Raw genomic sequence first — 12,813 nt, 5'->3', positions numbered from 1 at the left:
GGGAAGAGAAGTCTAAAGCTGCCTCCAGCTAGCTCACAGGGCCTGGAAAGTGGCCGGCATTGCTGTTTCCCTCAGAATTTAAAGCTATCCTGAGCTTGTGGAGCTCTGGGGTTCCTTGGCCCACAGTTTGAGAAACCACAGGCATCACGGACCAGGTTGAGGTGGGTGGTGAGGCACCACCCTGTCACCAGGGAAGGGTGACATAATTGATATAAAATTATCTATTTTTGCTTCTTTTGCACTGTGCTGACACCAATCATTCTGATTATCAAAAATAAATTCCTAGGTTTGTGTATTTCAAATATCCAAGCAAGTAACACAGTCAAATCCATACTGCAGCAAGGGTTGGCACAAAGTGGAATCATAACCCGGCCCCGGAGGCAGAGCAGGTGGGACTAGCTGTGGGCCTATTTCTATGTCAAGATCCTGTCTCACGGTGTGCCCCTCCCTCCCCCCCACAGAGGCCTCCTGATGGCTCCATGACAAAGCCAGAGTGTGGCCCAGCAGGGTCCCGCACAGTTCTCACAGTTTCAGGGCTGTTCCCTGCCTGGCCTGCTCTTTCTGTGTGCCTGAACCAGCCCTGTGCACCTTATCTTAATATAATAGGACCCAACACAGCACAGCACAGCACAACACAAAACAACAACACAACACATAGTACAACACAACACACAGCACACAGCACACTACAGCACAATACAACATAACACACAACACAGCATAACACAACAGAACACACAGTACAACACAACATACAGTACAACACAACACAAAACAACACCACAACACACAGTACAACACAACACACAGCACAACACAGCACAGCACAGTATAACACAATACACAGCACAGCACAATATAACACACAGCACAACACAATACATAGCACACAGCACACAACACACAGACAACACAACACACAGCACAGAACACAGCACAACATCAGCACAGTACAGCACAACACACAGCACAGCACAATACACAACACATAGTACAACACAACACATAGCACGCATCACAACACAGCACAGCACAATATAAGACACAGCACAACACAACGCAGCACAGCACAACACACAGCACAGCACAACACAACACACAGTACAACACAACACACAGCACACAGCACAATACAGCACAACACAACAGAACCAAACAGCATAACACAATACAGCACAGCACAGTACAACGCAACATAGTGTAATAATACAACCAAACAGCACAGCACAATACAACACAACAGCACAACCTACAAGCATTCCTTGCACCAAACTATGTGTGGAATTATGCAGCAGGTCCCCGGGAATTCAGGGCTGGAAAGCGGGCTCCCTGGCCCGCGGTCCCAGGTCCAGTGTTGACCTCACACAGACCCCCGCCCCGCCCTGTGGCACCCTCCCCAGCTCTCCTGCACCTGAGCAGGGGCCCACGCCCCGCCATGCAGCAGGAGCAGGCTGCTTATCTCCCCCGCTTTTCCAGGCCCTCATCTCTGGGTGCTGGACTGTGCTTTCTGTCTCCTTAATAACCACAGCAGCAGCAGCCTCAGCTGGGCAATGACTGACGTTCCTGGTGTTCTGTGACAGAGCCTTTGGGGTACACAGCCCCATCATGAGGATGGGCTGGTCCCATGTCCACAGGGACAGAGGGACTCCCTGGGTCAATGCGGTCCAGCCTTTCCCTGTGCTGGCCCTGGGATCCCTGCGTCTGCCCTGCTGTACTGAATTAAACTCAGTAAATATTTATTGTCCCTCTGCTATGTGCCCAGGGCTGTGCTGATTCTGGAAATAAAAACTTTAAAAGTCTAGCCAGACACAGTTGCTGTGCCCGGGGAGGCCAGGTGATGAGGGGGGGACCTGCCTCCATGTGCCTTCTACCCAGGAGCACCGCTTCCTCAGGACACATTCCACCGCGGGCAGGCTTCACTCACCGAGCGGAGGACTCGCTGTGGCAGGGGCCGCAGGGGCAAGCATGGGGCCTTGGCCCTTCTTTGGTTAAGTTTTGAAAAAAATTCTCAAGCGACGAAATCACCTTAAAATGTTATTGCAAATGTTCTATTTCTCTCAAACCTAATTTAATATCATCAGAATTGGCTCAAATTAAGTAAAAACATGTTATTCAAATTGGTATTGAGCTTTTAGTTTATAGATCGATTTAAAATGATCTATTTTGCTTTTATTATATCTTAATGCAATTGCATGATTTAATTTGAGCTGTGATTTTAAATATAATTTTATTTTTCTGCAAATAGTTGCTACAGGTGATATATTCATTTTCAAATAATAAAGTGTTGGTTAAAACATTTCAATACTTTTATATAATTCCCAAGTAAGTAAATAACTTGGTTTGTTATCCAAATTTCACGGCCAGTATTTTAAAATTAAGAACATATTTAAAGCATTATTCTCAGTTTGAAAAACTAAAATATATAACTCTTCTAAATAAACATTTTAAATTTAAAAATATTTGTAAAATTCTCTTATTGAAAATTTATTTTTCTTACATGCTATTCAAACAGAGAATGAGTTCCTCCACAACCATCCCCTAATCTGTATCTCTATCTATAAATATAATGAATGCTCTCTTCATTATGAGCAGCAGTATGGTAACATCCATAATGCCAAATTAAATGCTTTGTAGATAAAATACTGTTTATACACAATAATTTATTCTGTTTAGCCTCTTCTATTTGCATAACCCCTTTCTCTCAAAGAAATCTGAAGTACTTATTCCACCAAGCCTTTCTAATAAGATCTTCCCATTTTACAGATGATACTATCAAGAAATTCAGTAGCTACATACCATATCATCATTATTATTATAGTTGTGATCTATTGGACAGAGGCAGTTCAACCCTGTTGTGGCACTATTACATGGCCCTTCTCTGACATTTCAAAGGTCCTTAAAATAACCCTCAACAACATGAGTGTTTTGGCCTATATTGTATTCATAAGGATTGCACAGAGCCAGTCTACTTACGTACAAATTAGTTTGTTACAATTAGAAATTGATAAGACACAATATATGACTGTGTTTAGTCCTTTAATCAACCTTTCTTTAAATCAAAGATCATGTGTGGTTTATGCTTCCCTTGTTCCACACTGACTGCACTTCAGGAGAGTTAGGATGTATTTACAGGCAGCTAACACAACCCGTAGGAAAATGGAAATAAAATCAGTACATCAGTCTTTTCTATTAGGAAGATTCTAATAATTCAGCTCAAAATTTTTTTTTCATCTTCTACTAATTTAATTTTTTTCAAAAATCATCTCAATTGAACAATTAAGTAAGAGCACTTTATAAATAATAAATAGCTACTCGAATTTAAATGATCTAGCCTTAGTAGCTACTTACCATAAAAAAAAAAATAGGCCCATCTCCTAACACAGGTTTCCCAAGTGTCATCCAGGACTGGCCTCAAAATCTCCCCCAAGTGTGCCTAAGAAAGGGCAGATCCTTGAGGCCCGCTGGAGCCCCAGAAGCAGCCTACCAGCGGCACTGGGTCTGAGAATCTGAATTTGGAGCCAGCTCTCCTAGTGATCCCATGCACCTTGATGTTGAAAGGCCATTGCCCTTATAAACCTCTAAGCTTCAATCTTTGACCCCAAGACCAATCCGAAGCAATCATTCATTAAAAAACAAAGCAACTATCACATACACTCTGTTCAAATTTATATTGCAATCTGTATCTACTGATAAAGAACGTCCAACATGCACATCTCATGGGAAGGCCACCTGAGGGAGTATTTATTGGAGCACCAGGAAGTCACAGGCGCCACCATGGGTTTACCTCCTCTGCAAAACCTTCCTCGGTTCTCACACACTGGGCAAGAGCACCCTACCTGAGCATCTGGCATGGGCCTGTGTCACACGCCCAGAACCCTCGACATCATACTTGCCTGTGCGATCATCAGTCTCACCCACCAGATGGTGAGCCCTGTCGGGTTGATCTTTGCATCCTCAGCACCTGGACACAGGCTGCATACATAGCATGTGTTTATACTCAGCTTGAACATGTAACAAACTTGTAATAAATGCTTGTCGAACAGATGAAAGAACGAATGTCGTAACTGTCAAGCAACTTTAAAGAGAAATCACTATTAATAGGGATACATGGAAAGACTGTGGTTTGTATCATTTCCATTGTTTCCTGCCGAGGCCAGATCTGGCACTTAATGTCCCAATTGTCCATTGGATGTGCCCTGAGCTCACACGGGCTTGCACTCAAGATGATTCTGGATCGAGTGCTTCCTATTTGCTGGGCACTGCATGCACCTTAGATGATGCATCCCTGGGAAGCTGGTTTTGTAATTTCTGCTTTACATCTGAGGAAATGGACTCAGAGGTAAGGACATTTGCCCAAGGACACAGAGCTAATCTCTGGCCTGCATGACATGGTGAAAACGGCCAGTTTTTACAAGGATAAACTTCATTCTTCAGTTCAATTTCTAACATAAAGAGCTGGCTTCTGCTACTCCATCGACCTGGACACTCTCACCACTGAAGTTCAGGCTTTTCCACTTACTGAAATGTCCCACTAGAGTTTGAATTACCCAAAACATGGGGTTGCTAAATCCTTTCTGAGGTTAAAATATTGCTCACCTGGCTTTCCATCTATTCTGTTACTTAGAATGAAAATGGTATGTTGGCCTCTGCTTTGAATTTTTTCAGGTTGATCTTGACACCACTTGTCTACTGTTTCTAGGTTTTAGGTACCTAGAAGGCACCTCTGCCCTGCAAATTTCAGACACCCAGCCTGACCTGGGAAATCCCAGGTCAGTTCCTTAGCTGCCTAAGACTCGTTTCTGTGTCTTAGGAGTGCATAGGACTAGCACAGAGTGCTATTGCTGCCACTAAATATCATCTCTCGTTAGCATTTCCGGGGTGCTCAGAAAGAAAACAATGTCTGGGTGATGACTCTTGTCAGTCTCCCCATTGTCAAACCCCATCTCACGTTCCTCCACACTCACAATATTTCCCCATTGGGAACATGCCTGACATTGCAATTTCTCAAAACTGCAGCTCTGCAGTGAATGCCTAATTCCTGAAACTGCAAAATCTAACAAAAGCGGATTTTTTCCACTGATTTGACTGGCTGACTATTTCAAGGCTTTGCATGTGATGACCTGCTGCTCTCCACAAACAACGTCTTTAATGCACCCACATGGTTGCTCTGAAGTGGCCGAGGGCAATTACAGCCTCGCCAGCTGCCTACCGGGCATTGGGAATTACTCACAAGGTCCAGTGTTTCTGCCGCAGACACGATTTCCCCACAAGTCACACTTAGCAACTTGCCAGGCAGCGTTCTGTGGCTTCATTTTGAACTCAGAACCCATTTTCCATCACCGTGCCCCCATGTCACCCAGGGTAAGCTGTGGACAGGTCATTCACTCAGAGTTGCTTGTTTTGTGTTGTTTTTAAAAACTGCTTTGTCCTTTGTTTTTGTTTGAGTGTTGGTGTTTCATATTGGCAGAAGAAAAGTAATTTAGACGAAAAATATGTCAATTCTGTTCTTTTTATTTTTACTATTAAAATAGACGATCATTTTCCATCTTTGGATCTATCACTTGCTTGGGTTCTTCGTGCGTTTTTCATGTGAAAACTCTTGCTGCTGTACTTTCAGCACAAATTTCCAGCTTAGCTGCTAAGGAAGATTCATTCATCTGCTTTCTTCCCTTGCCCCCTGACCTCCCTCTCCTCTTCACCCACACTCGTTTTTCACTCCCTTCCCGCGGAGCCGCGGCTTTCCCTCCGTGATGAAAAACGCCACGCGCAACGCCCGGGAGCCGCAGCTCTGCCCGGGTGGAGAAAGCGGTGTAGTGACAAACAGCATTGATATTTTATACCCCGATTCTGCGTCACACACGCCCCCCAGAAATAGATCCAGGGCTGAGAAGAAGCTCAGATAAGGCGAAGATTCCTGGAGAGCCTGGGGACGCAGTTGTCCGGGAGAGGAACCAGGCCTTCCTGTGATTTTTTGTTTCTTATGGAAATTAAGAAACAGTTTCTAAAACAGAGCCTCTGGGGCAGAGAGCGCAGGCAACCTTCTCCCCAGTCTTCCCTCCAGAGGAGTAGCCGAAGCGGCCCCGGGAAATGGAAAAGGCAGGTGTTTATGAAGGAGATGGAGTCCTGGGGGGCAGCCAGTCACGCCCTGCAGGCCCCAGTCCGCACCCGGGTCGCTGGTGCGCGCTCCCCTCGGCGCCCGTCCCCGAGGATGCTGAGGGCCTGGGGCGCTGTGGCCGCCTCCCCTCCCCCTCCCCCCCTCCCCTCTCCCCCCGGACCCGGCCGGTACCCGGTCTCCCCTCCCCCTCCCTTCGTGCCCACTTGTTGCCGTCCGGCCCGAGACGTGCTCGTTCCGCCGGCTGAGTGTAAAAGGGTTTGACTTGCGGCTGACCCCGGGTCGGCACTTTCTCTCCACTAATCCTGCTCTCCTTCTACACAAAACCCTCGGCCCCGTCTCTCGCATCACTCATCTTAATCTCCACCCGCCCCCCGCCGGCTGCCGACACCGGCGCGGACCCGAGGGAGATGGGCTCCCAGGGCGCCCGGGGACCCCTGCGCCCTCCTACCCCGAGCCTGCGGGGACGCGGCCGAGGCAATGAGGGGACTAGTAGGGGGAGCGCGGGCCGCCCCCAGACTCCTGCCCCATCCCGCCTCGACCTCCGACTGGGCGCCCAGGGGCCGGAGAGGGACGGAGAGGGGAGCCGCGCGCGGGCCTCGGCGGGGGAGCTTCAAAGACAAAGAGGAGGCCGGGCCGCGCTGAGAGAGGCCGGCGGCGGAGACGCAGCTCGGTGCGGGAGTCAGAGGGCGGTGGAGACGGCACAGGGACTGGAGAGGCGGTGGGAGTGGATGGCGGGGGCGGAGAGGGAACGCAGTGTGCCGGGACCCCAAGGACAGCGGCGCGGTGTGCGGGGCTCAGCCGCGGGCAGAGCCGGAGAAAGGGCGACTTGGAGAGGCGCAGGCAGGAGGGTGCGCCCGGGAGGCCCGAGGCCCCGAGGAGGCCCGGCCACCCCCGCCCGGAGGGGACACGTCGGGACCAGCCGCCGACGCCGCTCGGCTCCCGGGGGCGGGAGGAGCGTGGTCCTGGCGGGCGCGCAGCTGGAGAGGAAGGGCCGGGGAGGGAGGAGGGAGAGAGGGAGGGAAGAACGGGGGAGGCGGGGAGGAAGCCGGAGGAGGAGAGCTCGCCCTCAGGCCAGGGGAGGTGATCCCGAGGCCTGGCTCGGGCGGGAGCAAAGGACTGGGTGAGGGGTCCCTGCGTCCCCACCTCCCGGCCTGGGCCTCCACGCGAGCCCCCCCCGCCGGCCCTCGCTCCGTCCTGACGCCCCCCCACCCCGCCGGATTCGGGGGGCACCCGGTCCCCCCGTCCCCGCCACGGGGCCCGCACCCCGCTCACTCCTCCCCATCTGGCCTGGCCTTTCAATCTCGCCAGATAGTCGCGGTGGAAAGAGAGCCGCGCCAAGGCTAAGTCTGCTTTTCACTTGAAGTTTCCAAGGACTCAGCCCGGGGGTTAAATTCTGCCGCCGACGCCTCTGGAGCCGCTGCCCCCGGGCCCAGGCCGAGCGTGGGTGGGGCGGGGGCGGGAGTAGGCCGGAGCCCGACCGGGTCGAGGGGGCGCTGGAGCCCAGGCTGGCCTGGAGCGAGCCTTCAGGGGGCACACGTCCCGGGATGGGTTTCTTGAATTAACTGGAATTTTCCGGAGACAGAAATCTGCGGTGCCCAGTCTTTGCCGGGGGAATGAAACGCGGGAGCATGAGTGCCGTTCTCCCACACGCGTGATTTTAATAGACCTATCAGTCACGCTCCCGACGCGCATCTGCAGATCACGCTGTGCCCGAGTCTTCTTTAAAACGAATCCATCTAGTATGGGTGGGTTTCTCCGGGGAAGGGGACGTCAAGATCTCAACGACAAAAGGGCGGGTGAGTTGAAAAACAAAACAAGGCAAAAACAGAACAAAACAAAACAAAAAAACCCTCAAGTAAACCCTCCTACCCTCAGTTTGGAGGGCAGGGCCCGAGCGCAGTGGCAGATTTACGAAGTCACACCGTCGCCCCCGCAGAAACTGATGCAAACTTTGCACCAGGCCTCAAAGACTCCTATCCGCCTTCCCTACACGGGTTGCAAACATAATTGGACTAAGCGACAGAAGCACCACCCTGTGATTTGGGAAGTGAATGAAGTCGTCATATAATATAATAACTATCATCATATAGTATTTCACTCCGTGAATACGATGAGTGTTACCTTGGCCAAGCACCGAATTCACAGTCGGCTCAGGGCCTACTGTAATCTTTTCTCCACTAATTTGAATTGGAGCGACACTGCTGGGGGCGGGGAAGGGGGGATAGAATCTCAATCCTGAGATGAATCTCAGCTAATTTCTTTGCCCCCCACCCTGTGATATTTTTAAATGGAGTCATTAAAAATTTATATTTGCTTTTTTTCCGTGTTGTTCTAATCAACAAAACAAGGAAATAAGGTGGTTGGAGCACCTGGCATTGGCTATTTCAGCTGACTGTGCACGAAGCACCTGCAATAAGATGCCAAACTGTAAAAACATCCTCCGAGGAGACGACAAGCCGCTTGCCTGGCGTCCCGGGCGCACTAACTCAACTTTTCATAGTTTGTGCCTCTAAAGTGGGGCCCACATCCTAATCTTGAGCCAAGACCTAGATGCCAACAATTGGACACAGAAACTCCAGGGTACACACAGGTGAGCACGGGGGCCAGACTAAGAGTGGACGTCAGTCAAAGAACCTCAGAGAGAGTCCTTTAAGTTTGTATATTTCAGAGAAAACCCTCAAGGTCCCAGTGAGTTAACAGAACAAGCATTATAGAATTTCCCAAATCATCTCCCGGAGAGGACTGGGGAGGCCCTTATCCCGGACTAAGTCGTAGTGGTGCTCAGCCATCCATGGGCACACAGACGTTTCCAGAAACAACTGCTTCAGAAAGGATCAAATAGTTAAAAGAAATAAAAATGAAGAAAAAGAAAAGAGGGGGGTTTTATTATCTTGTTAGAAAGCAGTGGACATCATTCTTGAACTTTTTTGTAATCACTTTAACGAATGAGTGGTTTAAGCAAAATTATCAAAATGACTTCCCAAAATTACACGTCAATTGTCAGATTAGCATTATACTTAAAGCTATTCTCGAATGCAGGCTGAATTCGGTTCTCATTAAACTTATAGCATAGGCTCACTTTTGGACGGACAGTCCATACTCACTCCAGGACAAGGAAGGGTGTTGAGAAAACGAGGGGGAAGCCTAAGGCTGCTGAAATCAACGTATTTCCATCTGGGCTTCAAGTGTTTTTTTCTTTTTCAAAAATATAATTTCATCTTAACATTGTGATTAATTTTTAAATCTATTTGCTACAGTATAATTTTTAAATGCAATATTTAATGCTGTCAGATTACTTGACAAAGTTTTACAGAAAACTTTAAATTTCAGAAAAAAACTGCAATGTACCAATAAACACCTAGAAAATAATATAATTAAAAAATTTAAAGCATCAAACAACCTCAAGATCTCGTCAGGAATAATGAACAAGGCATTTTGCGCTCACATCGGTTAGCAACTTGCATCCCGTTTCACGCGGGGGAGGGTGATGGTCGATATTTCTGTGTGTGTGTGAGAATCCAGCACAATTATTTTGCCCGTTTTCCCAAGAGAAAGAAGCCAGGGGGCGGGGCAGAGGATGGACGGAGGGGGCTCGGCTGCAGTACGTTTTGGTTCAGCGATTGTGTTTCCTTGAAACACATTTAGATAAATTCTGCTCGAAATCTTAATTGCTGGGGAATTGGGAAACCCGTGACCTGCCCTGGTCTTTGTCCTTCATCCATGGCCTGGTCCAGGGCCAGGGTCCCGCCACTAGGGTCTTCCCTTCCTCCTCCCTCCTCTGGACCAAACTGTGGCGCAGACCCCCAGCCAGGCGGAAGGCGCCCCGCTTGCAGCAAGGTAACGCGCAGCAGCCCCAGCCGTCCGCAGTGAAACAGCCGGAGCAGAAGATACTTTTATTTCTCGGCCCGTATTAACACTTCAGCTCTACAAAATAACCTATAGGTTTTAACTTCCTTCTCTTTCATTGAAAAAGGTTCCTTGAAAATCCTGTCCTCCCATTCCCCGGGGTTCCCTTACTTTTAGTTCATACAGATAATTTCCCTTTCAGATTTCCTCATTGCATTTTGAACTCATAAAACATGCACATAAAAATAGCATGTTTCAAATTTATGGAGAAAATGGGCTCTGTCTCTTAAATTTGTTGACTCGAAACATTTTGGGTGGGGGGTCTTTTTTCGTTTTTAGAAGAAAGGTTTTTTAGGAAACTATGTACATAATCTGACTTCTCCCCGCATTGCAACGCCGAAAATAAAATTTTCACAATGCATTTACAAGAAATAATACAAACCCAAAAAAAAAAAATGGAAATGCTCAGATACAGAAAGTTTTACAAAACCCAGAATATAACTCCGCCGTCTGAAGGAGGGGGTGGTGGTGGTAATCTCTTTGTATAAATTAACAAACCAACCCAAAAGAGCGGTAACAACTACAAAAAACTTATAAGTGCTTGGACCTGCCTTACTACATTTATAACAAATGCGACGAGCTCCGCGTCACTTGGACTCCGGCGGTCGGCGCCGTCCGGAAGCAACGCGGGGGAAAGTGAGCGCGCCGGCCGGTATACAAAAGTGGGCTTCGCCTCTCGCCTCGTTTTGACTTTTTTGTCCCCTCGAGCAAAGAAAACGCTTTCCGCCGCCTCCGTAGGTGATAAATACTGTACAAAAAGTCTCAAGAAAACACCGAAGTTCAGTCTAAAACCCAAGTCTGGTGTCAGCGCCCGGCGGTCGCCAGGGGCTCCGGGGAAGGTGAGTGGGGGACACGCGTCACCCGGCGTTCGTCTCCAGTGTTTTCCTTTTGACAAGAACGTGGGAACGTCTGTACAAAAGCCAGGCCGCGCCGGGGCTGGGCGGGAGCCGGGCCGCGAGCTCGTGGGTCGCCGCCGCAGAGTCCCCGGCGTCCCGAAGGCGCTAGATGTGCGTCAGGGGCACCGTGCCGTTCACGCCCGCGCCCGCGCCCTGGTAGTGCTGCGGCAGCGAGTGCAGCCGGCTCTGCGCCGCGGCCGCTGCTGCCGCCGCCGGGTCGCCCCCCTCGCCGGCCGGCAAGTACATGCTGATCATCTCGCGCAGGTCCCCGGGGCACGGCGCCCGCGAGTGCGCCGGGGCGGGCGGGCTGCCGCTCGGCTCCGACTTCACCAGAGAGCCCAGCGCGCCCAGGGCGCCCGACGACGCGGCCGCCGCCGCCGCCGCCGCAGCCACTGCCGAGTTCTGGTGCGCGCCGCCCGCAGCGGCAGCGGCGGCGGCGGCGGCGCCGTAGGGGAGGCCGCCGTAGCCCGAGGGCGACGCGCTCATGTAGCCCTGCGAGTTGGAGATGGGGCTGTACTGCAGCGCGCCCATGTCGTAGCGGTGCATGGGCTGCGGGTTGTGCGGGTGTGCGTGCGGGTGGTGCGGATGCGGGTGCGCGGGGTGCGCGTGCGGGTGCGCGCCGCCCGCGCCCGGGTGCTGCCCGTAGGCCAGCTGCGCCTCCTGCATCATGGCCGCGGCCGCCGCCGCCGCCGCCACCGAGCCGGGGTAGGCGCCGTTGGCCCAGCCGTTGACGTGCGCGTAGCCGCCGCCCGCCGCGGCGCCTGGGCTCTCCAGGCGCTGGCCCACGGCCGCCGCGCCCACGCCCACACCCACGCCCATGGCCACGGCTGCGCCGCCGCCACCCGCGCCGGCCGCCAGGAGCCCGCCGGCCAGCGAGTACTTGTCTTTCTTGAGCAGCGTCTTGGTCTTGCGGCGCGGCCGGTACTTGTAATCCGGGTGCTCCTTCATGTGCAGCGCGCGCAGCCGCTTGGCCTCGTCGATGAACGGCCGCTTCTCGGCCTCGGACATGACCTTCCACTCGGCCCCCAGGCGCTTGCTGATTTCCGAGTTGTGCATCTTGGGGTTCTCTTGGGCCATCTTGCGCCGCTGCCCGCGGGACCACACCATGAAGGCGTTCATGGGCCGCTTGACCCGGTCCTGGTTGGCCTTGGCGCCCCCGCCGCCGCCGCCGCCGCCGCCCCCGCCTCCACCCCCGCCGCCGCCCGCCCCGGCGGGGCCCGAGAGGTTCGTGGGGGCCTGGGCGCCGCCGGGCGAGTGCAGGTCGGTCTCCATCATCATGCTGTACATCGGGGCGGCTGGCGGGTTCACCGGCACCGCGAGGAGAGGGCCTGGAGCATAGACGGCCGGGGTGGGAGGGAGACGGAGAGGAATTCAGACGGAGTGAGACGGGGGCGGGGGGGTCCTAGCGGAGAGAAGAATGGGGAGGGGTGGAGGCAACGACAACAAAAAGAGGCAGAAACACACGCACTCGGCGCCGGTTCGGCTCGCAGGTGGAAAGTTTCTCCTGATGCACAAACCACTTGCCAAAGAGGCCGACGGTCGGGGTCGCCGTCTTCGCCGCCACCGCAGCCCAGGCGCCCTAGGCGGAGCGGTGCAAACAGGTGCAGTCGTGGCCAAGTTGCAGCTCCGTTTTTGGGGCCGGGAGCGGTGCGCTGGGCCCAGCGCGGGGTGTGCTGTCTCCTCCTCGCCGGCCGCCGCTGCGCGCTGTCTCCTTCCTCCTGCGCTCGGTCCTCAGCGGCCTCCAACTCGGGGCTGCAACTTCTAGCAGGGCGGCGCGCCGCGTGCGCTGGGCATGTGCTGGTCCCAGGTGCCCGGGGGAAGCCAGGCGCCAGTTGGGGGGGAGGCGCAGGGGGGCCTGGAGGGAGCGATTACGGTGCAGCCAGGGAGGGGCCCGGG

The 12,813-nt window shown here is 52.4% G+C and overlaps 1 protein-coding gene across 1 annotated transcript; it reads right to left on the bottom strand.

Annotated features, from left to right (window-relative positions):
- Positions 1–9,374: 9,374 nt before the first annotated feature.
- Positions 9,375–12,210, bottom strand: SOX1 (SRY-box transcription factor 1). Its single transcript, XM_024230897.3, has one exon. It carries the CDS (start codon positions 12,202–12,204, stop codon positions 11,023–11,025), a length of 1,182 nt encoding a protein of 393 aa, XP_024086665.1. The 5' UTR covers positions 12,205–12,210; the 3' UTR covers positions 9,375–11,022.
- Between the last annotated feature and the right edge of the window lie 603 nt (positions 12,211–12,813).

This window comes from Pongo abelii, chromosome 14 (genome assembly GCF_028885655.2).
Source record: "Pongo abelii isolate AG06213 chromosome 14, NHGRI_mPonAbe1-v2.0_pri, whole genome shotgun sequence".
In the NCBI taxonomy this organism is placed as follows: domain Eukaryota; kingdom Metazoa; phylum Chordata; class Mammalia; order Primates; family Hominidae; genus Pongo; species Pongo abelii.
This window is presented reverse-complemented; position numbering and strand designations above follow the sequence as displayed.